This window comes from Telmatherina bonti, assembly GCF_933228915.1.
Source record: "Telmatherina bonti genome assembly, chromosome: 3".
Taxonomy (NCBI): Eukaryota; Metazoa; Chordata; class Actinopteri; order Atheriniformes; family Telmatherinidae; genus Telmatherina; species Telmatherina bonti.
Window position 1 is genome coordinate 9,180,357 of NC_136621.1, and position 25,575 is coordinate 9,205,931.

Sequence of the window (25,575 nt, forward strand, 5' to 3'; positions counted from 1 at the left end):
AAGAATTGTAAATTAAATAGATAAATGTCTAATATACACAAATAAATGTATAAATACTAAGTTTTTTGTTGTTGTTTTTTTTTTAAATGGATTTTGTACAGGTTGTTAAACATAGCCTCTTTGCTATTAAAATCAACACTGTGTGGGGAAATCCAAAATGCCATTTACAGTTAAAAGAATAAAAAAAAAAAGAAAATGCTAAAAAGTAATTTGCAAACGAGTTAGGTAATACATCCTGGCTTGGTAGCAGCTGAGATGGGGGTGCTCAAGTTTTGTCCTAATATCTATGATCCTGCAAATTTTAGACGCTTGTCCAACACACCTGAATCAAATGAATGGCTCGTTACCAGGCCTCTGTAGAGCTGGATAACGCGCAGAAGAGGGAATTTAGCTCTTTGATTCTGGTGTGTAGGGTCTAAAAGTTGCAGGCAGGTAGATCTGGAAGAATTAGGCACCCCTGCCATCAGATACGACCCTGCAGAGAAGAAACCTGCCAACCTGCCGCTCCATTTAGCCCTGCCATCTGGCTGCAAGTGGCGACGTCTGTGCATTTGTTTGGACATTCCTGAGCTGAGAGTGATGCCTTCACTGTCCGTCAATTCAAGTCAAGGTTTACCTCCCAAAGAGATTTGTAAGGAACCTTTGTGGCCACAAGATGTCGTCAATCTAACACCAATTCAACCAGAAGATATACGCTCATACCCAACTTTTTGGCCTCGTTAGTTGAAATTTTCCCTATAACTCAGAATCTATTTGATTAAACTTGATTCTGTTGGCAATATTTGTTTTAAAATGTCATAATGGCCGTCTTCCTACTGCAACATCTGGGTCTGTATCTGTATTTGCAGATTTTTTTTGGGGGGGGGGGGAATAGAAAAAACATAAACTCAGTTTTATTCATTTTAATGTTTTATATGCATGTTAACCTTAAACTGATATATTTTCTTAAGGATGCTTTCAAATTTTTTAACATGTTTACCTCTCATGTTGCCCTCTCGTAACTTTCTTAAATATAAAAGTGATGCTTATATAAATTAAAAACTAGAGGACCCAGTATAGGGTCTTGAAATCCAATATTTGAGAAACTTGGCAAATTATGCAAGCGTGTTTCATCAGATTCAGTTCATATAGTTTGGCTAATATTGAATTGGAACTGAAATGTCAATAGCCTGGCAACTTATAAGTCATTCTTTTTTTTCATAAAAAAAAAAAGAAAAAACAAAAGTAAGTACACCACCCCAACCCAGTTTGGCGTTTATTGTTTTCAAAATAACTTTAATTTTTGGTGAAGGCTTTCTTCTTTCTTTCTTATTCATTAAAACAACAAAGTAGTATCTTATATGATGTAATCTATTCAGTGCTCCATTTTTCCAAAATGCTCTCATATATCCAGATGGATCCTAATGAGACTATGAAAAGAAACACTGGAGTAATTATAGCATTTTTTTAAGCCTTAGGAAATTCCTCTTCCTTGATTGACCAGTTAACAATAGTAACCAATCTCCTTTCCTTGTTTTCTTGCTTTTCTTTCGCATGTATTCAAGCTCCCTTTTTCTTTTCTTTTAGTTCTGCCAGTGCCAACCATTCACCCTGTGATTCCCATTGCATCACATTCTCCCTTTCCCACAAAACCCTCTCTGCCTATAACCCGGTCTTTCTGCCACCACCGATCTCTCTTATAAGGCAGTGTAGCTGGAACACATGCAAATGAGCAGTCAGCCAGCTGGTATCACAGCAGCCATGTGATCTATCAAGGTAGGGGGTTAGGAGGTGAAGGAGACATGGCGAGAGGAGGAGGGAGGGAGATGGGGATAGAAGAGGGAGGGCTCTGATGAGGGGGGAAATGGGCACGTTCAGAGACATGCATTGGACAGAAGAGACAAAAACACCTTACTGGTAGCTCTTTTCAAGATGTAGGACTAATCCTGGCTGATTCCATCAACTCTGTCATGTTTCAGCATCATCTTCCGTTATTTTATTGTTCAGAACTCGTTGCTCCTTCAAGGGTACATTCCTGAAATATTACTTATGTGACGTGTGACACTTACAGAGGAGGACATCTGCATATCTTAGTCTTTCTTGATGTGTATGTGTTAGAAAGAGATAGTGTGTGCCAAAACTATGCACTTCACCCACCACTGGGTGACAAGCCCCTGCAGCAGTCAAGGCACACTGCAGACACGTTGTATGAATGCATGCATGTGTGAGAGCGTAAGAGATCCGTCTTTGCCTCACTGAAACACCCATTCCAGCAGATTCTGCTGGCAGAAGATTTGGTTCACCCTGCCAACAGCAACCACCCTTATCCATCCCCGCTTCTTTCCGCCTCCTTTCCCTGTGGCGGCTTGATGAGGGAGCAAGGCAGAGCCCTATAGCTCAACTCATTTTTCATCTGAATGTGCGTTGTCTGCGATTAGAGTATTTGTTAGTTTTAAGGAAATGCAACCACATGGAATTTACAAAAGTGTAAGCATGTTGGCTCCTGATTGCAAAATCCAGAAATTCCACCACAGAGACATCTATAGTTTAATAACTTTAAAATTTACTATACATAACAAAAGTGAACACACACTAAGAATATACAAAGTGATCATCACGCATTATAAGAATATTTAATCTATACATTAGAAAAACATTCTTGTCATTTCTTGCTTTTCTTTCTGAATCAGAAATCAGTTTATTGAAACGTAAACCCTTGTCCACACTGGGTCGGTCTGGTCTCTGTCATGAGGATGACACGCAGCGCCGTGGCAACATCAGTCACCTGTTACCTGTAAAGAGAGTTTCATACAAAAAAACGTTTAGAAATGGCGATGTGTAAGCGTGTCAGTATATGCATGTGTGTTTTCAGAATGATTTAATAGTATACCTCTCGGGCCAAACATCTTCATGTAGCAGTGTGAACAATATGGTTTCTCGTCATACTAAAAGATAATAGCAGTCGCACATAGTTATTGCTTCATCTTACTCATTCAGTATTTCACAAGCTTCAATATTTTACTCTTAGACTGTATTATTTTTAGTTTTTATGTACCTCAGCATGTTGCCCAGCTGTGAGCTGTCTGTTGCATTTCTGACACTTCAGACAGAGAGGATGGTAGTCCCTCCCTAAAGATCTCTTCTTCTCACCTGCACCAAAGAAAAAAAAAGAACTGTGTGATTAAAGGATTCATATCAAACTAACAAGTCAGTAGGGGCTTGTTTTCTAATAAATAAAAAGAAAATCAGTTTTTTAATAAGTTTCCATCAGGTTTTCTGTTTAAAAGAATGGAGAGTGAGAGGTAAAACACTGGTCCAATGTAGAAGAAAAGCAGGTGTCTGGCTCAGAATATTCAGGCTGTTGTCCTCATCAGCACAAATAGGCCAGACATTGTGATGTTGGGGGAAAAGGGGTAAGTAGGCCAGGTCACATTAGAGAATTTGAACCTCTTTCGGCACATGGATAGGTGAGTAAAACTTGCAGTCAAAAAACAGGATAAACTCAAAAATGCTGTTGCAGTGCTGAAACTGAGGTCTGTACATGAAACTAAATGAGACAGAAGGTAAGGAGGAAACCAAGATAACTGCATGCAAGTTCATTTGGCTAGACCCACATCCTGTTATCATGGATACGAGTGTGTGTCTGTGCATGAAAGAGAAGCACAAAGTAAGAGAGAAAAAAATGGAAACGTTTTCTGTTTTTTATTCTTACAAGCAGCACATGAATATAATGAATCAGTTTAGCACCAAATGAGCAAATCGGGCTTTTTGTCACCATCAAGTTTTGCAACTTTTTAATAAAAAACAAAAAGTGAAAAAAAAAAAAAAAAAAACCAAAAAAAAACAAGGAAACAAATTTACTGTAATTTTGGCTCATTTGGGTGTGTTTATGGGATAAAATGATTAATCACACCGATATTGGTATATTAAAACAGGTTTGCACTTGAATGTTGGAGCTTCAAAGCTGATATGTATGTCATTCATATCACTGCATATCAAAACAAAGAAAAATAAATGCATTTCATTGTTTTCAGTTACTGTTCTAAACTGCTTTTCTTAACTCAAGTCATTTTAATAAGAAAAGAATTTCTCAATCACTAAGAAAGAAAAAAGGTAGCTGTGCCAGACAGACAGACAGAGAGAGACAGACAGACTGTAAAACTTTAAAGAGGTCAGACTTACCAAAGTACACAGGCTTCCCACAGATTGGACAGTAGCCTACCATAGTTTGTAATTATTTATCACACAGTGAATGTGTATGTGTGCTCTTAAACTAGCGTTGATAGAAAATATACCTTCCCAGAGCATGAGTGCGTGTTCATATGAATGTGAACTGAAAACTGACAGGAAAACCGTTAAACTGTATGAATGTCAGCATCTTGTGAAGCCAAACCAGGATGTGGTGAGTGAAACGTCACAGGAAGTGAGTAAAATTTAAGATTTGAGAAGTATAGTCATCAGCGGAAAAATGAATCAGGTTGTGTCTTTAATCACTTCTTCAATGCATGGGAAAAAATTAAGCTTTATAAATAGATATTATTCTACAGTCACTTCTTTATACCTCCACCATTAGTGTGTGTGTGTGTGACTACTGAGTAAGGAGTAAAAGAAAAAGAGGTGAGCAGAGAAGGAACAAAAACAGCTGTCAGCAGCTCAAATTCCCAACTATCTTCTCCCCTTTCCTGCTCTTTTCACCCTCTTTTCTAGATTAAAAACAAGGAGTTGAGCTTCTGAATTGAAAAGAGAAACCTAACACTTGTGCCTTTCTTTCCCTCTGTCTGTCTATTCCACCTCTCTCCCGTCACATTCTCTCACACACATGCCCACCTCCAGCTCACTGACTCACACAGACACACACTCATTTACACACACAGAAAGGTTGCACTTCTCCTCAATGACATCACAAAAAGACACGACATCCAAAGAGCAGAGGGAGAGGCAGGGAGAGGCCGGGTTGGTGGAGGGACAGATGGGGGTGGGTGGTGGAGACAGTTATCCCCTCGGGACAGGTGATGGAAGCAGACCTGGGGAGGGATGGAGGGGGGTGAGGAGAGATGAGAGAGACAAGGATGGAGACAGTAGCCAGCCTCTGCTCAGCAGGGACAAAGAGGATGAACTGTGATGAACTTCACAGGGCTGAACAGGGCTGCTGAGGAAGACAGGCAAATGTCTGTATGGTTTCATCCTACCAATCCCTCCAGGCCTCTGGTTTGCAAATGTCTGAAACGGACCGTATAACAGCACTGAGGAGAAGTATTGTGATGTGTTAGCTTGATAAAAGTAATTCTACTCAGTTTCAGTTTCATTGTTTCAGCATGCAGAAGTTAACTTTAAGTTCCCCTCTGTTAACAATAAAAGTTTTATCCATTTGTATGAGATACATGTATATATGACGAAGGACTGAACTCAGTCATTTTTTGCTGTGGTTGGAAATTTCTGCCGGGCAGTCTCAGAAAAATTGGTCCAGACAGTCTGTATGTTCCACAGAGCACAGATGAAACCGATCCTGACACTTTTCCGGGTGGGGTTGTCCAGCTACTTTGCATGTGTTGTGAAGAACTGGTGTAATGGGAAGCCAACACAAACTACAGAAGACATAAACTCATGGCGGGTGGAAGACAGATAAAACCTGGTGGAGAAGCTTCTTTGTATTCCTCTTTTTTACAAAGATGGAAGATCTGAGATGATCAGTTTATACCTATGTTGGAATAAAATTACATCATATGCAACATTGTGTTTCACTACAACAGAAGCAGAGTGAGTTTATTTGAATGAATTTGGTGTCCAGCCTGGCTAACATGCTGCTTAACTTGGCACAATTATGTTTAAAAATATTTTTCCTCTTTGCCCTGCTCTAATTCTCTATCATTGCATTCCCACTGTGAGTCTCAGTATGTGAAGCTGTGGCCATGTAGCACTGAACCACAAGACAGCATTCACTGGCCTGATCAATCAGGGAATGGTTTAACAAAAAACCTCTGTTGCCTGCTGGTTCTCACCGTTATATACAGAAGCATGCACCCAAGTCTCCAACAGATATATTGACATTTAAATAGAATCCAAGGTGTACCCTGCGTCTCACCTAGTAGTGTAGGGATGGACTCTGGAGCCTTTGCCATCAGGTAACTAAAATAAGTGTGTATAAAAAGGATAAGTATATGGCATAATTTTTCGTAATGGAATCGTTTTTCTTAACCACACCTTCTACCCATTTAATCCAGTTGGTGGATGATAATGTTTAATAGCTCTTCTAGTTTATAAGAGAGAATAATGAAATAATTAATTTCCAAAAGATTTAGGATATTCTGTCTATTGTCAGTAAAACAAAAAGCAATGATTTCACATCTCTTAAACTAATATTTTGGTCACAATAGAGAATAGAAAAATAATACAAAATAAAACACAAAATATTATTTTATTTGATGAAAAACATTTACTTATGTGATGGCAGCAGCATATCTAAAGAAAAAAAGTTGAGGCAGGACCATGTTTACAACTATATTTAACCATATATAACATTCCTTCATCTTTAAATAAGTGTGTCTGGGAATTGAAGAGATCCGATGATCGACTTATGATAGAAGAATGTTTTCTCACTTTTGTCTGATAGAGAATTAAGCAACTAAGCAGTCCTGAATCTGATCTGCACTGCAGACAAACCAGTCCAACACCAGAACCTTTCTACCAAGCTTTAACTGATGTTGTATGAAGGTAAATTTCTCTTGCTGAAATATAAAATGTATTCCCTGATAAACGTTTTGCCTGGATGGAAGCATGATGGAGTCTTTCCAGGTGTGCAAATTGTAGTGTCATGGATACTAATGCACCCTCACACCATTAAAGATGTAAGAATGTGAACTGAAGCTGAGATATAGACCCAATAGACAACTTTTAATTCGTTATCCATTTTTAAATGAATTTCTCTATAAGAATACTATGGCTTTTCTACATTATGTTTACACATGACTTTTTCTTTGTGTGATAAAGTTTTAACCTGCATTTGTGGATTACAAATTGAACTGTGCTCACACAAAATTATTGCTGGAAGTATTTTCATGCTCATGCAGTGATAAAAGGAGTGAGGACCATGCCTGATTTGTTTTGTTATTTTAATTTTGTTTGGGGTGTTTTTGCAGTTATTATTGTTGTTTTTGCTAAAAAAAAAAAAAAAAAAAAAAAAACATAACAAAAATTACATAAAAATTCCATAACAAGTAGCCTACTGACTTTTGTCCATGTCTCCTGCTTTCAGAAATGTCTCAAAATATATAAAATTCTTGTACATTATCTCATTCATAAATTGAAATATTTAAAGTCTTAGCTGTTTTTGATCATCCATTCCTCCATACTTAAAGCTGCTAGGGTAGATAATCTTAGGGATCTAGCAAGGTTTGAAAGTGGCACCCTGACTTGCCCTCCCCCCCTCTGGTTTTGCTCCTTGTTTGAACCAAGGCTCTTTTATAACCTCCGCCAAGGAGGTTATGTTTATACCATAGACTGTATATAAAGAAATGGACGGAGCCTCTGGGACGTCACCCGTAGGTTTCTGAAGAGCGGAATTGAAGCTCGGTGGGCGGTTCCTACCGTCGCCATGTTGGCAGCATCATGCGCGTCGTCTCGCCCAGAAAATACAAATATGGGCAAAGAGGTGGAGCTGAGAGGGCAGCCATGAGCGTCATGGTGGATGATTGACATCGAGCGAACTCCGAGCTTTCTGTATCTAAAAGCTAACTGAGCTAACCCCGAGATAACTGGAACTAACCAGCTAACGGAGGTAAGCGGGCTAAAGCTAAGTCACGTTGTTAACCGGCGAAAAACTGCGGTCACCAATTCATCACAGCAGCAAAGGCAAGGACCTTGGCGGTCCGATCCTTGGCTGAAGAAACTAGCTCTGGGGATGTGGAATGTCACCTCTCTGATGGAGAAGGTGCCTGAGGTGTTCACAAGGTTGAGCAGTTCTAGCTAGATATAATAGAACTCACCTCACCACATTGCTTGGGCTCTGGAACCAGTATCCTTGAGAAGGGCTGGACTTTCTTCCCCTCTTGCTCCCGGTGAGGGGCACTGAACAGGTGTGGGCATACTCACTGGCCTCCAACTCAATGCCTGTACGTTGGGGTTTACACCGGTGGATGAGAGGGTAGCCTCCCTCTGCCTTTGGGTAGGGGGAAACGGGTCCTGACTGTTGTTTGTGCTTATGCACTGAATAGCAGCTCAGAGTACCCAAAATTTCTGGAGTCCTTGGAGGTGGTGTTGGAGGGGACTCCATTGTTCCACTGGAGGACTTCAATGCTCATGTGGGCAATAACTGTGAGACCTGGATGGGGGTTATTGGGAGGAATGCCCCGCATTATCTGAGCCCAAGTGGTGTTTTGTTATTAGACCTCTTTGCTCGTCTCGGATTGTCCATAACTAACACCATGTTTGAGAATAAGAGTGTTCACATGTGCACTTGGCACTGGGATACTTCAGGCCACAGTTCGATGATCGACTTTGTAGTCGCATCATCACATTTGCGGCCACATGTCTTGGACACTCGGGTGAAGAGAGTGGCGTCGATGTCAACTGATCACCACATGGTGGTGAGTTGGCTCAAATGGCAGGGGAGGATGTCAGTTAGGTCTGGCAGGCCCAAACATGTTTTGAGGGTCTTCTTTGAACATCTAGCGGAGTTCCATGTCAGTGAGAGTTTCAACTCCCACCTCAGACAAATCTTCAACCATATCTGAGTGAGGCAGGGGAAACTGAGTCCAAGTGAACTATCTTCCGTTCCTCCGTTGTCGGGGCACCCAGCCAGAGCAGTGGCTGTAAGGTCATTGGTGCCTGTCAGTAATTCCAGAATTTGTTGGTGGACACTGGCAGTGAGGGATGCTGTCAAGCTGAAGTAGGAGTCCTTCTGGGCCTTTTTTACCTTTGGAGACAGCTGATGGGTATCGGTAGGCCAAGCAGAATGCGGCTTAGGGGGTCACCGAGGCAAAAACTCAGGCACAGGAGGATTTTGGTTCGGCCATGGAGAACAACTTCCAGACACCTTTGAGGGGATTGTGGTCCACCATCCAACTACTCAGGAGGGGGAAGCAGTCATCTGTCAACACTGTGGTCAATTGGGATGGGGGGCTGCTGACCTCAAACCAGGACATTGTGGGTCAGTGGTAGGAATACTTCGAAAACCTCTTCAATTCTACCAGCACATCTTCTAATAAGGAAGCAAATGTCACAGTGTGCATGCTCTGCACCCTGCCCCGCCCAAAAATGATGACTAACACCTGATTAGTACCACCTTGGGGCTAGGTCAGCAGGGGAGGAATTGGCTGGTGGATCCTTTTTTTGTTGTTGTTTGTTCTCTTAGGTGGGGTGGGCAGAGGTGACACAAGAAAAAGAACAGCAACGTGTGGTCGTAGATTTTCAGCAGCAAGAGTGACGGTGTTAGAAAGTTTTAAGTTAGGAAAACACGGCTGCACCGACGTCACGGGAGACAACTGCAGTGGAAGTACAGGGGAAGTTGGATGGACTAGGCCCACGACGCACTGAGTCAGAGGACAGTTGGGATGTCGGAACTGTCGGAGCACAAGTAGAAGCAGCAACAAAGATTATCAGCCAGAAACACTGAGTAACACCATGGATTGTAGGGGGAATCTGACAGGAGAAAGACAGGAGAGGGCACTTTATCAAACATGCTTCACATCTCCATCCAGCAAAGTACATCTCTCTTGTTTTAATCAAAGTCCGGTCCAGAGAAAACAGACCATTTTCACAGTTGCCCTAGCTTGTCCTTATTTGATGTAGTCTTTTTTTTTTTTTTTTTTTTTGTGCCGTGGTTAGTTTTTTACTTTACTCTGTTTCCAGTAGATCTAAAGTGGGGCATCTAAGCAGTGGTAGGTACTAATCTGGATGGATTAAAGACTGTTTGGTGAAGGAGTACATTCCACCTGCCAGCAGTTGGACTAAATACGCTTTTTGCTTGGACACCCTTTTAACTGCTTATAATAAACTCTACATATTTTATTAGCCATAACTTGGCCTGTTGACTGCCAGCTGCTCCTCAGTAAAACTAGTTATTGATACAATTGAGGGCCTGTTTTCAACCCTGTTACACAGACCTGGGGGACTAGGGGTGGTTTCTCCTATAGGCTGAAATTGCTGAGGTGGTTAAAATGCTCCTTGATGGAATGGCCCCGAGGGTGGATGAGATCTGCCCAGATTTTTTGAAGACTCTGGATGCTTTGAGGCTGTCCTGGCTGACATGTCTGTGGAGAATTGCAATGAAATCTGGAAAAGTGGCTCTGGACTGGTGTGGTGGTGGTCCCCCTCTTTAAGAAAGAAGGCCAGAGGGTGTGCTACAACTACAGGGGGATCAGACTGCTCTGCTTCCTGTAAGGTAAGGCCTATTTAGGTGTCCTTAAGATGAGGGTCTGTCAAATAGTCGAATCCTGGATTGAAACTGTGGACCAGCTGTATACCCTCTTCATGGTCCTGGAGGGAAAATGGGGGTTTGCCCAGCCACTCTACATGTGCTTTATGGATTTGTAGAAGAATTTTTATCATGTCTCCCAGAGATGAGGGGGTTCGGTACTCCAAGGGGGTTCGGTACTCCAAGGGGTCCGGTACTCTGGTCTGGTCCTACTACAACTGATGTCGGAGCTTGGTTTGCATTGTTGGCAGTAAGTCAGATTTGTTTCAAGTTAGTGTTGGACTCAACCAGGAGCAATCAAGGTGTTGAGGGGATCAAGTTTGGTGACCTCAGAATTGGGTCTCTGCTTTTTGCAGATGATGCGGTTCTGTTGGCTTCATCTGACAGTGATCTCCAGCTCTCACTTGAGCAATTCGCAGCTGAGTGTGAAACGGTAGGGATGAGAATCAGCACCTCCAAATTTGAGACCATGGCCTCAGCTGGAAAAGGGTGGAGTGTCCTCTCCAGGTCTGGAATGAGGTCCTGTCCCAAGTAGAGGAGTTCAAGTATCTTGGGGTCTTGTTCAAGAGTGAGGAAATGATGGAGCGTGAGATTGACAGGTGGATTGGTGCGACATCTGCAGTAATGCACCAGTCTGTTATGGTAAAAAGGGTGCTGAGCCAGAAGACAAAGCTATCAATTTGCCAGTCTATCTATGTTCCTACCCTCACATATGGTCACGAGCTATCAGTGGGTACCGAAATATTGAGATTGTGAATACAGGCAGATGAAATTAGTTTCCTCCGCTGGGTGGCCGGGCTCTTAGAGATAGGGTGAGAAGCTTGATCATCCGGGAGAGGCTCAGAGTAAAGCCACTGCTCCTCTGCAACAAGCCAGTAGAGGTGGCTTGGGCATCTGGTTAGGATGTTTCCTGGTCACCTCTCTAGTGAGGTTTTCCAGGCACATCCCTTCAGGAGGACACCCTGGGGAAGACTCAGGACACGTTGGAGGGATTATATTTCTTGGCTGGCCTGGGAATGCTCTGCAATCCCCCCTGATGAGCTGGCAAATGTGGCCGGGAAGAGTGAAGTCTGGGCTTCCCAGCTTGGGCTGCTGCCCCCACGACCCAGCACTGGATAAGAGGCTGAAAATGAATAGGCTTGTGATGGTAGATGCTTTATGAGCTGTGGCAGTAATTCCATTAGGGTTTATTTACATTATTTAGAATATGTTTATACTTATGTAAAATGCAAGTAAGAATTGCAGTTTGCGGTATTAGTTAATATGATTTGTGTACACACATAGTTCAGTCATGTATGTTTTAATGTTCAGAGGTATATTTTCCCAGGCCTTACATATCACAACTGCATCTGCATATAATTTCTAAAGCTGATGAACTTCACAGGGCCATGAAATATATTAAGTATTTCCACATTTGCATATTTGCCAGCATCTCTCTCCTGTGTGTCATGCTTTGCAGAGGAATGGAATACCAAGTAGCTATTTCATCTGACCAGCCCTCCCTACAGGATAACCTATCATGCTTTTCCATCAGCATTCATTGTGTGTGGACAGCATTTGGAGAGTTCCATCCAAAATCACAAGTTTAAATGTATGCACAACTCACAATAATTTTTTATTCAAATTATGATGTTGAGATTTAACTAGAGAGCAGATATTGAACACGCACACAAAAACAAGAAGACCGGAGTTGTTTTACACTGAAAGGCAGTAAAAGACCCACTCAGATTGGTTCTCTGTAAAATGGTACAGAACCAAGAAAGGGGAGAAAATTAAAAAGAAAAAGATGAGCATGGAGAAACACAGGCTATGAAATTGTGAAATGGAGAGAGAAAGGAAACAAGAGGAGAGAAAAGAGGGGGCGTTAAAACCACATTTCCCAGTGGATCTTTTGTTAAGGCTGTGTTGAGAAAACTGCCAAAACTCTTAACAGACACATTCCCGCACTGGCATGCACTTACGCATGGTTCAGTTCTGCCAAGTCATATGAAAAAGTCCGACACACATTGGATGGAGAGATATGGTAAAAATCTGCATGAGCTGGAAGATTTATGGCAACATGCAGTAAGTGGTGTAAGGAGTCAGAACCTATAAGAACGTAGATAGACGGTGAGAAACACTCTTCTGTGTCCTCTGATGCAACGCCGCCAATGAGAACTGCATTCATGGTGGTGGTGGTGAGAAAGGGGGGTTGGAACAGAGAAGAAGCTGGAGAAAGAAAACGGCTGGAAGGATTCCGTCTTCCCACACATACTGTAAATGCACTGTTGATCACATGCACACACACACACATGAACATACTCTACACACAGTAACAACAAGCCTTTGGAAGCTTGCTTTCTTTTCCCCTCATTCTCACACAGTCACCAGTCATCACGTTTCAGCTCTTGGCATCCTTCTTTCTCCTCCAAGCCCAGAATATGACACGACTTTCGAGCTACATCTCAGCTGCATACTCACAGTTGGCCTTGCAGTACAAGACATATGGCAAAGAAAATCAAGCAGCACTTCAAAGATCTGACAGATGAAGATAACCAAAGGACCACATGGCCATTTACTTTGTGGTGTCCGTTTGAGGTGCAAAGAAGATTCTTTTTAACACACATTTTTCTGATATTACAACCTGATAAGAAATCTAAATTTTTTTGTATGACTTGTCCTTTCCTCGTTCACGACCGCAGTTTGTACAGCAAGGGGAAACAAGAGTTTACACCTTCTTTACCACACCAAAGCCAACTCTCCCACCCTTCACAATTGCAAGCACTACACGGTACTAATTAAGGATAGTCGGATGAATATTTTGCTGGGCTGTGCACTGTGGTGTGGCAAACCATTTCTGCGGTGTGTTTTTAAAAAATATCCCCCGTCTCCCCGGCCTTCATGAGTCAGGCGATCTAAAGGCTCTAATCCTCTACTTAGGGTATCAGCAAATGGAAAAGTCAGAAAAATAATTCCTTGTTTTTCACAATTAAGCTGGCAAAGCCCATAAGTCCCCTCATGCCTCTTTGTAGTGATATGATTATAGGATGGCAACCATTACTACATGATTAGTTGCCATGAGTGGCTGGGTCAGTCATATTGCTTTATGGGATATTCAGTTGTTTTGTATTGTCTGTGTCTCCTATTAAAGAAATGATATTGTTTATTTGTGTGCATGTGTTTGTATTAAAGTATGTGTGCATGTGTGTATATTATCCTCTGCTACCAGATTAGGACCTTTTGTTGTATAAATATCAACCAGTCCTTGTGGTAAGCAAAGCACAGTTTTTATATATAAATCTGAACAACTCACCCAATGTGGTTGATTATCTTTCTTTAATCTCTGGCCACTTTGCAGTGTCTTTGGTGTTCAATTACCTTCTTCTGGACAAAGATTTGTGATCTATTCCTTAGATTTGTTGGAGCCACTTTCCCAGTTTGGAGGGTACACTGCATTGTACCTCTGGTACTACTATTGCCTTTACTCCCCACATCTTTTAAACTGGTTCCTTCAACCTCTCATGTTTTTCAAGCTTCTTTCACTCTATCTTCTTAATTTTTGTTTTATATCAATACAGAGATCACAGAAGCCTTCTTCTTTATTTCACCAACATCCTTGATGTTCAGCAGGTTAGCTCGTCCTGCAGGATCTTAGGTCATGCAGCCAAAGGGGTTGAGAAGGCCAGAGCTGGGATTTCCAGGGTTTCCAGCCCAAACTCAGTGTAAATATTCCCAATAGCTGTTCCAGAAAATACCTTCTTCCATGTTGTCCTTAAGGAAAACCTTCTCGTCTGGAATATATTTATTTGTGTGTGTGTTTGTTTTCAAAGTTATTGATGAAGAAACAAAGGAGAAAAACTTATATTAGAGGATGACAGACTCATTATATTCAGTTTCAGAGTCAATCTGAGCCTCTCAGAGCCTCTCAGCAGGGTTCTGACTTTATAATGCCCGGTTCTCAAGGTTGGTCCCACCTATTGTTCAGATCTGATTAGGGAAACAGAAAGGCAGGCAGAAGGAAAGAACCTAATGTGTTGCTTCTTGCCTGTGCATTCTTGGCATAGCTTGTTGCCCTTTTCATTTTTCGACTGTGATTTTTTTTCCCTTCCTTGCTTTAATACAGAAGCCAAGGGTCCAAAAGCAGCCAAGTCCCACCGCTCCAGTCTGGCTAAGCCACAGAAAGCTTGGCCTGCTATTCTTTCTACTCACCATTTCTCTCTCTCATTCTTCATGTATGACTACAGTTTGCGCCCCACTCTTTATCTTTTTTTATGTTTGTTGTCTTTTTCACTGTCTTTTGCGTTTGTCCCGTTTGTCTCTGATTTTTTATTTGTGTTTGTCCTTATTGGTTGGTCTGCCTCTTTGTCTAGATTTTCTCATGCCTTTCTTGTTTCAACAAACACACACACACACACACACACACACACACACACACACACACGCCACCCTCTCTATTTCCCTGCCTGACAGTCTGTCGCAGCCAGCGGACTGGTTTAGCAGGCGGAGTTCAGCTGGGCTCCACAAACACATGGCACTCAATCTGCCTTCTTGTGTGTGCTGGAATGATATTCTATTTTCTATGCTGTCAAGACTTTTTTTTAATTTTTTTTATAAATTTCCTTTTGATTTCATGTTTAAAAGCATTTAAAGATGTTTACAGTTGTACAAATGGCTTATTTAATACCATAAATGGCATGGAGCACATTTTGAGTAACTTTATAGAGTTTTCCACTCTTTGGTCATCTGAAATATTGTCAGATGTGACCTTCAAGATAATTTTGGATGACACGTAACGATGACACCATGTCAAATTCAGCTCTTTTCCAACATAAGTAAATACAACTTTGGATAAATATAAAAGGACAATGTTGACAGTTTGTTCTTCTCTGCATCTCACAGATCAAGAATCGCTTGTGTACCAAAAACAGAAGCCTGCCTCATTTGTTTTACTGTGCCAATTTCTATATGACTGCCATTCATGTCGCCACTCAGACAGTAATCTAATTAGAGCAGAATATCAACATTAAAACACATATCTGCACCCCCTCCCTCTTCTCGCCCTCTCTTTGTTTCTGTGCTCTTCCCTACAGCTGGTGAGAGTATGGTTTGTGACTGCCCCTCCCCCAGCATTTGAACAAGCCAATAAGAAAGCACGTCAGAACACCCCCCCACCACCACACACACACACACAGTCAGATAAACGGTATCCCTCGTTTTCCCTTACCACCCTATCCATTCCCAATCCCATCCCCCAGAGCCCTTGCTACACCCCATCCCCCTTTCCTACCAAACCCTAACCCACTTACTCATCCTGCCTCCACCCTCCCACACACCCACGAGACTTCCCCACCCTCTCTACTTTCTCACCCGTGTTCACCCTCCCTAGTTTTCCCCATTCCCTTAACTCCTCTTCCCACTCACCCTTCTTCTTGGACACCCTTTCTTCTACAGAAAGTGCCTCTCCTTCATTACACCCACTCACCACTTTCCTTATTTCCCATCTCTGCTGTTTCCTTCTTCCCCCAACACTCTATCCCCCTCCATCCCTGTTCCTCTCTTCTATCTGCTGTGGCCTTATCTTATGAATATCGGTAGCACACTGGGTGAAAAATTGATCCTCCCCGCCTGTCTGTGGACTCTGCCACAGCGCATTAGCCTGTGTGTGATGTGTGCATGTGTGTGTGTATGTGCCAGTGGAGGCTTGCTGCTTGTGGGAGAGAGGAAGGGAGGAGTGAAAGGAAGAAGGGTGGGAGGGATATTTGCATATCATCAAAGTAGGGAAAGGGAGTGTAATGAGGGGAGAATGTACATGAGAGTTTGTTGGCTTGTGTGTATTGATGGGTTTGTGTTGAGTGTGTGAAATGAGAGAACAAAACCAGTGGAGTGGGGTGTAGAGGACTAGATAGACTGGGATGGGGCTAGGTGATTGTATGTGCGTACACACATGCAAGAGAGGATGGACATAGATTATACACGTTTTCCTTCACATGCCATCCTTCACAACATCACACCCTCCTGTTCACACACATATGCATCGAGCATCAACACTGCTTACAGTGGCTATGTTTCACTTAGGCTATATCCTTGACCTTTGACACAACAACTCATGTTCCATCAGATTACATTATATATTCTCTTCCCAATGGGAAAAAATAGGGAAATTAACATAATTCAACAGATTTAACCAATATTAGGACTCACTGGTATTATCAGTGAGAAAGGCAGCTCAGAGGATCTCAGAAACACGTTCACTCAGCGGGTTAAATGATTTTATACAGCTTTGGGGTTTAATTTTGCATGATTTTCAAGCTCTTTTGTTGTTTTGGTTTCAATCTAGTGTTAGTTTTTTTACTTGTAACTTCTGCAAACACAGCGAATACTTATTTTTACGGTGAACTTTCTGCTCTAGAGGAAACAGCTGCAATGGGTAGGCTTGGTATTTGTAAATAAATAATTTAAAGCCCCTTTTAGCCTGCCTCTCTGCTATCCACGGCTTCTGATTTAACGGGGCACATTAATCAATCACAGAGCAGAAACCCATTCGGGTACCATAAATATGTCGTTTTCCAGTGAAAATAATAAAAATGTAAAGCTGAATCAAAGTTTACCGTGTTTATCGGTGTTAATTAGGGATTGGGTAGTGTAATGAGTGGATTTATTTTAAAATCAAATCTAAGCGCGTTTGTTTTTCTGTTATCTATTGATCGAGCCTGGTGAAATCCGACTTGAGCGTTGATGGTCTGTCACATTTCACGCTGACACTAAGCGAACACGGAGCTCGTACGCTCACATTCACATCCACTCACCCACAGGGCGCACAATATTATCCACGGATAGGAGTACAGTCGAGGAGAGCGTGTTGACGGTACGTTGTTGTAAAAATAATTACTCTCGGTAGAGATAATACACCGGGTTTCAGTTCAAGGGAGAGGCGGGGTCATTTCTTAAGACCGTGTTAATTTTAGCCCTGGTTCTTTCTTTGTAATTTTAGATTGACCACTTTTTTTTCCCCATCTTTCTCTTTGCGCTTCGCTGCTGGGAAGCACAACTTGCTCACCATTACGCGATGAAATTATACAGGATCTTTTCCTTTTCATGATCAATATCTTTCTGTTTTGTTGCCTCAAAAGTAAGCATTTTAAATGGATTGGAGGCGTGGGTGGTTAGCGACGGGATTTTTCTCTGTGTTGGTTGCTGCAGGAGGAGGGGTTGGTACGGCTTGCCAAGCTAGCGACAGAGCCACATTACGCAGACTGGCTAAACAAGTTTACATGCCGCTTAAAGTGGATAAAGTTGTCTTAAACTAAACTCAGAGACAAGTTCGACTGCGGTAAAACAACAAAGTGAGGTAACACGTTTGTTTTGCGGTGAGAAAAGCATAACAACTCGTTTCCTACAGTGTAATGTGCGCATTAACGTTAGCATGTTAGCGAGCCATGGCTTTACTCGCAGCATAGTTAGGAAGAAACATTGCTTGTTATAAATAACATTTATCATACTTTTTCTATGAAAGTTTGTTTTGTATAAATTAACGACACTTACACGTATTTATACTGTGTTAAAAACCAAAAGTTTTGTGCTTTTTTGTTTGATTAGTGTTGTACACTGTTAGTTGTTCAACCAGTTTGGGGATCCACGTTAAGAGCCGCCTTGAACAGAAGGAAGATAACCACACTTACTGACTGAAAGCGATAAAATGCCTGTCGGGATAGTGTTAATTAACATGTATTTTTTTCTAAAAACAGTTAAATTATATTAGTCTACTCTTTGTATGAACCTAGAACAGCTGCCAACTCGGTTAACTCTGTCGCTCTCCAACTTTGTGTTTTCTACCAGTCTAAAAGCGCCTCTGTGAGAGGAAACGAGAGGAAAATCATTGAAAAAAAAAAAAAAAAAGCAACAGAGGAAATCCCCTGAAAGGAAATGCCAGTCGCAGCCGCTGGACAGCCAACGACTCAAGAGCCCCGAGTTTGCCCCCGGCTGCCCTCCACCCCGGAGCCTGTCCCTAAGGGGGTTGATTTATTCGACGAGGCGGGGGCGGCGGAGTCGGCGGAGCGGACAGAGTACGGGGGCGCGGAGGGGGGCAGAGGACTCGGGGGCCAGAGGGGCTTTGTACAGCCCGGATCTCCCAGCGGCTCTCCGCCGCAGTCCCCAGCCGCGTCCTCCTCTTTCCTCTTCCATCCCATTCACTCGCACCATATGGCCATGGAACCTCCAAGGACTCGATCGCGTTCTCGGTCTGGATATTACCAGCAGTATGGAGTTGGGAATAGCAGTGTAATAGCCGGCAGCGGAGTTGCGGTGTCTAACCACCACCACCTCCACCAGCAGCAGCAGCACCACCAGCTACATCCCCAGCAGCAGCAGCAGCAGCAGCACGGTGCCGGCTGCGCACCTCTTGGAGATCACAACATCCACTCGGAGAACCAGCAGCGACCCCCAGGAAGCATCGCCTCCCCCGGCATTCAGAGGCTTCCTTCGGTTCCCGGAGTGCACCGCATCCCGGTGGCAGGTAAACGTCCTCACCTGACATTGACAGTAAATGTAAACGGAGGCCTTTTGAACCAAAGTCCAACGTTTTAGATGTTTTTACTCAGAGTTGAAGACATGTTTCTAAAAGCAAGTTGAGAGAGGGAGGGGGACTGCCCTGAGGCTGACATGACAGTAGTGTCTGTGCATGTGTGAACACATTTGAGGTACTCTAATTAGGTGGGGTGTTCTATGTGCTTGCCACTGAGCTGTGGTGTGAATGTAGTGTGCATTTAGCATACAAACCGTAGTTAAATGAACAACAGCAGAATGTGGTGTGGATTGGGGCAGAATGCAGCCAACAGGACTGTTGACCGTAGGTAGTAAACCACTTTGTGCATTTTAAGGCATTACAGCTTGTCTGCTTTGAGTCAATTATACAAATATTGATGTAGCTAGGTAACAAGCCTCACATTGTGTGCAGGCTAAACTTTCTATAAACAAAGTGTGGTCTACTCATTTTAAAGGCTTTCATATATAAGTGGAGTAAAATTCGGCTTTGCGCACTGAGGAAGTGAAGTTCTGAACAACAAAAGGCAAAAAGAGAGACAATACACCTGAACTTCATTCTAAGTATGAACTTGTGTAGCGTGAACAGTAGATGGCACTAACTATTATAGATTGAAGTTTCCTATTATGCACATATTGACAACAATGTCTGGACAATCGTAAACAGCTTCAAGTTTCTTTAGGGTCTCAGGAAATATTAGTTTTCAGATTGAGGAGTTCTTGGAGTAACCTGGGTGACGTATGGTGTGATGTTTGCCACTGAACTTAGTGAGAGTGGGTGTGGACTGAAGCTGGGAGTAGAGTACATGTGAGGCACTTTCACACAGCGAATGAAGAGCAGTGAACCAAATAACATGGAAACATCACAGCTAGTTTCAAGTTTCACCTTCACTAAGGCTAGGGAAAATAGAGTTTTTGCGTTAATGTTAAATAGCACACACATTAAGCTTTTGAGGTCAGGAAAATTAATTGATAATCGTTCCCTCTGGTATTAAAGGAAATATTTTACAGCTGAACTGAACAACCGTAGACCTAAAATAAACATAAATGTTTATTTTTGTATGCATCGTTCCATCTATGTTTGTTTCTAAAAATACATTTTAATTAACAGATTATTTGAGAAGAAAGCTTTAGATCTGTACCTGATCATGGTCATTTTTTACATGTTGTGATGGCTTAATAAACCCAGACATTCCCCTCACTAAGCACCCCCGTCTATGGCAGAATTACTTGTCATTTTTTCTACTTAAATTAGACACACAAAGCACATTAAATATATTTTCTTTCTTTTTGATCATTTGATTAAAAACAAATAAACCGAACCAGTTATACTGTATATGTGTGTACACAAAACTAGTGAACATTTAAAGGTGACTGGAGTTACCTGTCCTGCAACAGAAACAGCTGAACCCACATAAACAAAGAAAGGCCCCTTTGGACTCTAAACCTGTATGTTCTCCGTGAGTTACCTTTTTACTACAAATTATCTGTATTTTGTGTTTTTTGTTCGAGACAGAACCACAAGACATTTAGACAAAAGACAAATAAAATGTGGACACATCACTCTGTACAGTCAATGAAGTTCTAGTTGTTCTCATTGATCATCGTTCGTCTTTGACCAGAAGTCCAGACTGCCAAAATAACTTGCTTATGACAAATCAGATTGCTTTTTCATCCAAACTGAACTTGATATAGTGGAGGAAGCGTTGGCTAGAAGTCCCTCAACTTTTTAATTTAATTTAAACCAGACCTTAAATGTACAACAACAATAAAAAAATAAATACATTTACAGATGGATTTTCAGTATGTTTATTCACATTTGAGTTTTATACACTGTTATATTTGTAAAAACAAGATGAGAAATGTAACTGTAGCAACAAACTTTATGTTTCACTTACCAGCTGTAAAAGCTCAACATTTTGTTTTGTTATATTTAAAATGACGCTAATTAATCATTTGGTTGTATTTTGCTCAGATGGAGGAGGCTTTTGGAGTCATTTAGAATTGAATATTCTTTCACCAGAGTGAAGCAGCTGGCTATCTGGACCCTTCCCAACACAACACACCTTTTATTAGACCCTCTTTCCATTCCCAGAATGGGTCCAGCTTGTTGGCAGAGAGTGAGAGGGAAGGAGGGATACTTAATCCATTCTTCCCGTGTTAGTCACCTGCATTGGACATGAAAGATAATGCTGTCCTGTACTTTCAAATCCCTGCCTCTCCATCCTCTTTTTGTTGTCTTTTGTAATTCTTTCGGTCCAATTTTCTTTTCTCTGGCTTATTCTTTTGTTCTCATTTACCGTGTGTAAAGTTTCCTTTTTTTCCTGACAGTCCCCATGTAGCCTTCACCATGACTATGCCCACCTGATTTGGAAATTATATCTGTTCAAATGGAAAAGCTCATAAAATCCTAAAAGTGTTGCCAAATTGGTCCTAGTGGATAAAAACATCTCTGTAGCAGTTGATATCCTAGCCTGATCCCAACCTCTGTCACAGCCTGTCCTCTTTTAGTCACATTCGCTTTTCCCTCCCCTCTGGATCAGTCAACCCTTTCTGAACCCCTCCGGTCCATTTTCTTTGGCCTCTTCCCTCACATTTGTCTAATGGAGGGATCGTTTTAATGGACTGCCCAAAGCAGCAGAGAGAGACAGCCACTCCAGCCACTCTACAGCTACCCCTCCACTCCTATCTTCTCCACCCATCCATCTGAAAACCAAAGAGGAAACCTACACTATGTTTTTCTTTTTTCTTTTCCTTTTCCTTTTTTTTTTTTTTTACTTTTCTTTGTCTCACCACCCAGGCAACCCCCTTCAATATGATGAGAAACCTCTTTCACTTGGATTGACCAAGTACCAGGGGTTCCTCTCTACTCTTTCACTCCAAATAAACAACAAAGAAGTCATTTTGGTCAACAAGAGAGGATTCTTGGAATAGCACAGAATGACCTTAAATTTGGCCCAAAATCTAAAGGAAGGTCTTTGATGTGGTTTGAAAAAGTGCTTTTAAGAGGGCGGGAGAAAGAGAATGCCAAAGGTCAGTTCAAGCCTCAAGAAAGGTCAGTATAGGGAAAGGAGAAGAGAAAGGCCAAAAAAAGTAAAAGGAAAAAAGACTGCAAAGCCAGAGAAAAAGTCTAAAATGAAGACTTCTGTGGGATGCTGTGGATGTAGGAGTACAGCGAGGAAGTGTAACTCACGGTTGTTTGGAAGGTCAGATGCAGAGCTCCCTTGAGGAGGAAGAAATAATTAAAGTACTGCATGAGAACAATAGCAAATGGAGGGTGTGAGCAAATTTTAAATGAACTGGAGGAGTTTGTTGTAAGATTTTAAGTCAAGCTCAGTGAGGAAGCATCTTTTGCAAGCAGCATCTAACCTGTAGTGCAGGGCAGGAAAGAGTGTTGAGTGAATGCAGCAGAAGGATTGTTGGGAGGTAGGGCTCCTCGATTATGGTAAAAATAATAATCACGATTGTTTTGACTGAAATTGAGATCTCAATTTTTGAAAACATCTTGCATCTGTTGCCTCAAAAAGACAGAATGACAGACTTCATCTCTCATAAACTACTTCCAGTTGCAGGCTTAGAATTTACCCTAGATGAGCTGAGAGCTCAGTTTGTGACAATGATGGCAAGATTTACAGCAAAACAAGAAAATTAAGACTGTCACATGTCTCTCCTTTTCTGCTTATTATCCTCTTCGCCCAAACCACCACCATTCCCCAAAGTCAGTAAGTTCATCTAGTGTGAAGGAGTGATAAGCTGTGAAAGTTTTTTTTTTTTTTTTGTTGTATCTTTGTGGACCTGGTTCCTGACTTGTATGTGCACAGCCCTTGTTTACTTGCCACCTGGGTGGCCTGGAAGCAGGAACAGGACTGTCAGAAGCGTATGCATTAAGACAGCATGACATCACTTTCAAAACACTGACCTGTCAACACTCTGAAAGGTGGTGAGATTAGTCAACGCAAGAGAGGCAAGGTAGATGGCACATATGTTCATGAGTGTAAAGCAAATGCTCCAGTGAAAAGTGAACTGGAGGGAATGCTGCGATTGATTAGGAGGCTATCCACTCTGGTGCTGTCATGGTGGTGAAACAGGGAAGGGCCTTGCAGTGCACTCAGGCAGGTATTATCCGCTAGTTGATGGTGTGTTTTTATATGATAGAGGCCTGTGATAACATTAAAGCTGCCATGTTGGGTATTCATTTTTTTGAGTTGTAGGTTTGAGGTGATGACTGTCATTTAATTAAGTATACTGCTCATTATCACATAGAGATTAGATTGTTCTCATATGTTCAGAACAGGTTTCTGAATAGCACATCAGATTGTAAATGAGTTGGCTTCTTGTTTTCCACTTTCATGTCTCTGTTGCCAGTTCCCAGGTAGAACTGCTGCCCATGAAGATGGCAACTTCACATTGACAAACATTATGTGCAAACACCTGCACATGTTTGCCATTTGTGGAATGTAAATTTTTCCTTTTGAGTAAAAGTGAAGGATGGAGGAGCAACCTCAAGGACTGCAGTAACAAGAGGAAAGAACATGAAGATAAAGACAAAGATAATGAGGAAATAATGTAGGAGGATAATAAAAGGAGGCAGAAGTAAAATTATTCCCATTGCTGAATGCATGCATGCTTAAAGCAAGAAATAGCTGGGCACGTGCTACTTTCTTTCCCATGTTGGGCCTTGATATTAGCTTGACTGCTTTGTGCTGTAGTGTGAAGTGTGATGTGACATGTGTTTAGGAGGTGGAGTGATGTGAGAGGTGCATGTACTGTGTATAAATATATGTGTGTTTTTGTGTTCCACATACGTTCAGTTTTCTTCACATATTGTGGATGTTGCATAAACAGGTACATTTTGTTCCCTGAAACATGTCACTCGGCTCTTCTTTTGTCCATCCAATCAATTTTATCCAGCAGATCTTGTCCCTATTTTTACTACGAGACTTTAAGAAGAAGTTTAACACAGACAGGACACAATACTGTGATGAAGATTATGGACAGGGATGTTGCGATAAGGAAAAGTCAGGAAATTTGGATTTTGTGTGATAAAGCAGCAGGAATAGCAGATAGGGAGATAGATTGGTGGCAGAAAAGGGTGTAATGAAGTGATGGGGTGTGAAGAGGAGGAGGAATATGTGGAAGGAGGGTGGCTGAGCTGGGTGCAAAAAGGAAGGATGAGATAGGGATGGAGAGGTGAAGGAAATGGATAGAAATAGCTGATGCACTCTGAGGCTTACAGAAAATCAATAGTAGTCAAGAGGGGAAGCCACAACCCCCACCCTGCTCTCTCTGACTATTCTATCACCCTCTACTGCTCCCCTCCTTCAGTCCTTTTCCTTGCATTATTTTCCTTCGCTCCACGTCTGTTCCTGCATTATTATCGTCTTCTGTGTCCTCCTCCTTTCATTTGTGTTTCCATTCTTGCTGTCTTTTCTGTACTTCAGCTTTGTCCTGTTCTTGTCATCCACATTTGCTTCCTTCACACTTTCTCTTCATACGTTGTTGGTTTTAGTCAGGTCATTTTCTGCAGGCATTGGTGAGGTGTGGTTGAGTGTGGAAACAGGATGATTCCATGTGGTCTGTACAGTCTGTGCATGGAGTTCCAGTTATCTTTCATTTGTGTTGCATTTCCTTTAGATAGCTGAAAACACTTTAATTGCCAAACTTACTCAAACTTTGCTGATTTTTGATTTTCATGCTTCGAGCTCACCGCTGTCATTCGTGAATTTCTTTTTATTAATCTGAACATGTAGGTGCTTACTGCTGGTGCTTTTCTTTAATTTTCATCGTTTACATGCCTTCAGAAAAATTTTTTCATTTTAAATGTCCAAAACCAAACATGTAGAATGCATATTGAGATGTTAAATTTATAACAGTGGTATGAAATCAAAGCTGGAATAACCTGCTCAGATCATTTTCTTCCACATGTATGCACTTAAAGCTGTAGTTGGTAATGTTGCTCAGAGACATTTTTTACTCTGTGTGAAGTGGTTCCTCGTCCTGATAGTAGTCTATACATTTTGTCATCATAAACAATAAGAAATATAGTTAAACCCCTCAGTTTACTGTAAATCTGTAAAAACTCTGACCATTCCAAACGTTCAGACCAAATGAAGTTGTTCATTTCTTACATTTCGTAAGCCTCTTCTTGGCTCCCCTCCTCCCCCTCCCGCAGCGCATACCTGATAGCCACACCCTGCATATAAACAGCGTGTTAGGATGATAATACAAAGTAGTGAGGAAGAAACTTGGAGGCCAAACATGGCTGAGAAAATGCAGGAAGGATTTCCCCGACCCGGCTCGGTTGATTTGTCTCCCCCCGCTAAACAGCCGAGAAAGAGAAAATTGTTGGTGGAAAAAGCAGCAAATGAAAAAGGCTTGAATCACGCAAGGAGCAAAACGAGAGGAGGAGGAGCCAAGACAGGGCGCCACTTTCAAATCTTGCTGCCTCCCCAACATTACCTACCCCAGCTTTAACTAGACCCGAATGGTACTTGGTTTTTGGTACATGCTGCAAGGTTTAAATCCATCCATCCATCCTCTTAAAGGCTTAGTCCAATTTGGGGTCACTGGAAGCTCGAGCCTATCGTGGCAATCATTGGGTGAGAAGCAGGGTACAATCTGGACAGGTCGACAGTCCATCACAGGGCCACACAGAGACAAACTGCCAT

The 25,575-nt window shown here is 41.9% G+C and overlaps 2 protein-coding genes across 2 annotated transcripts in view; one reads left to right on the forward strand and one right to left on the reverse strand.

The window, feature by feature from the left end:
* Positions 1-2,647: 2,647 nt before the first annotated feature.
* Positions 2,648-4,204, reverse strand: LOC306772610 (cysteine-rich protein 1; the record flags this gene model as incomplete). Its single annotated transcript, XM_079262164.1, has 4 exons — positions 2,648-2,771; positions 2,870-2,924; positions 3,035-3,129; positions 4,162-4,204. 4 exons carry the CDS (start codon positions 4,202-4,204, stop codon positions 2,761-2,763), a joined length of 204 nt encoding a protein of 67 aa, XP_079118290.1. The 3' UTR covers positions 2,648-2,760.
* A 12,976-nt stretch (positions 4,205-17,180) lies between these two features.
* Positions 17,181-25,575, forward strand: part of rnf38 (ring finger protein 38) — a 31,261-nt gene continuing 22,866 nt past the window's right edge. Inside the window, exons 1-2 of the mRNA XM_079262090.1 lie at positions 17,181-17,234; positions 18,206-18,881. Of these exons, the coding sequence (XP_079118216.1) occupies positions 18,293-18,881 (589 nt within the window). The 5' untranslated portion in view covers positions 17,181-17,234; positions 18,206-18,292. The remainder of the gene's footprint in view (positions 17,235-18,205; positions 18,882-25,575) is intronic.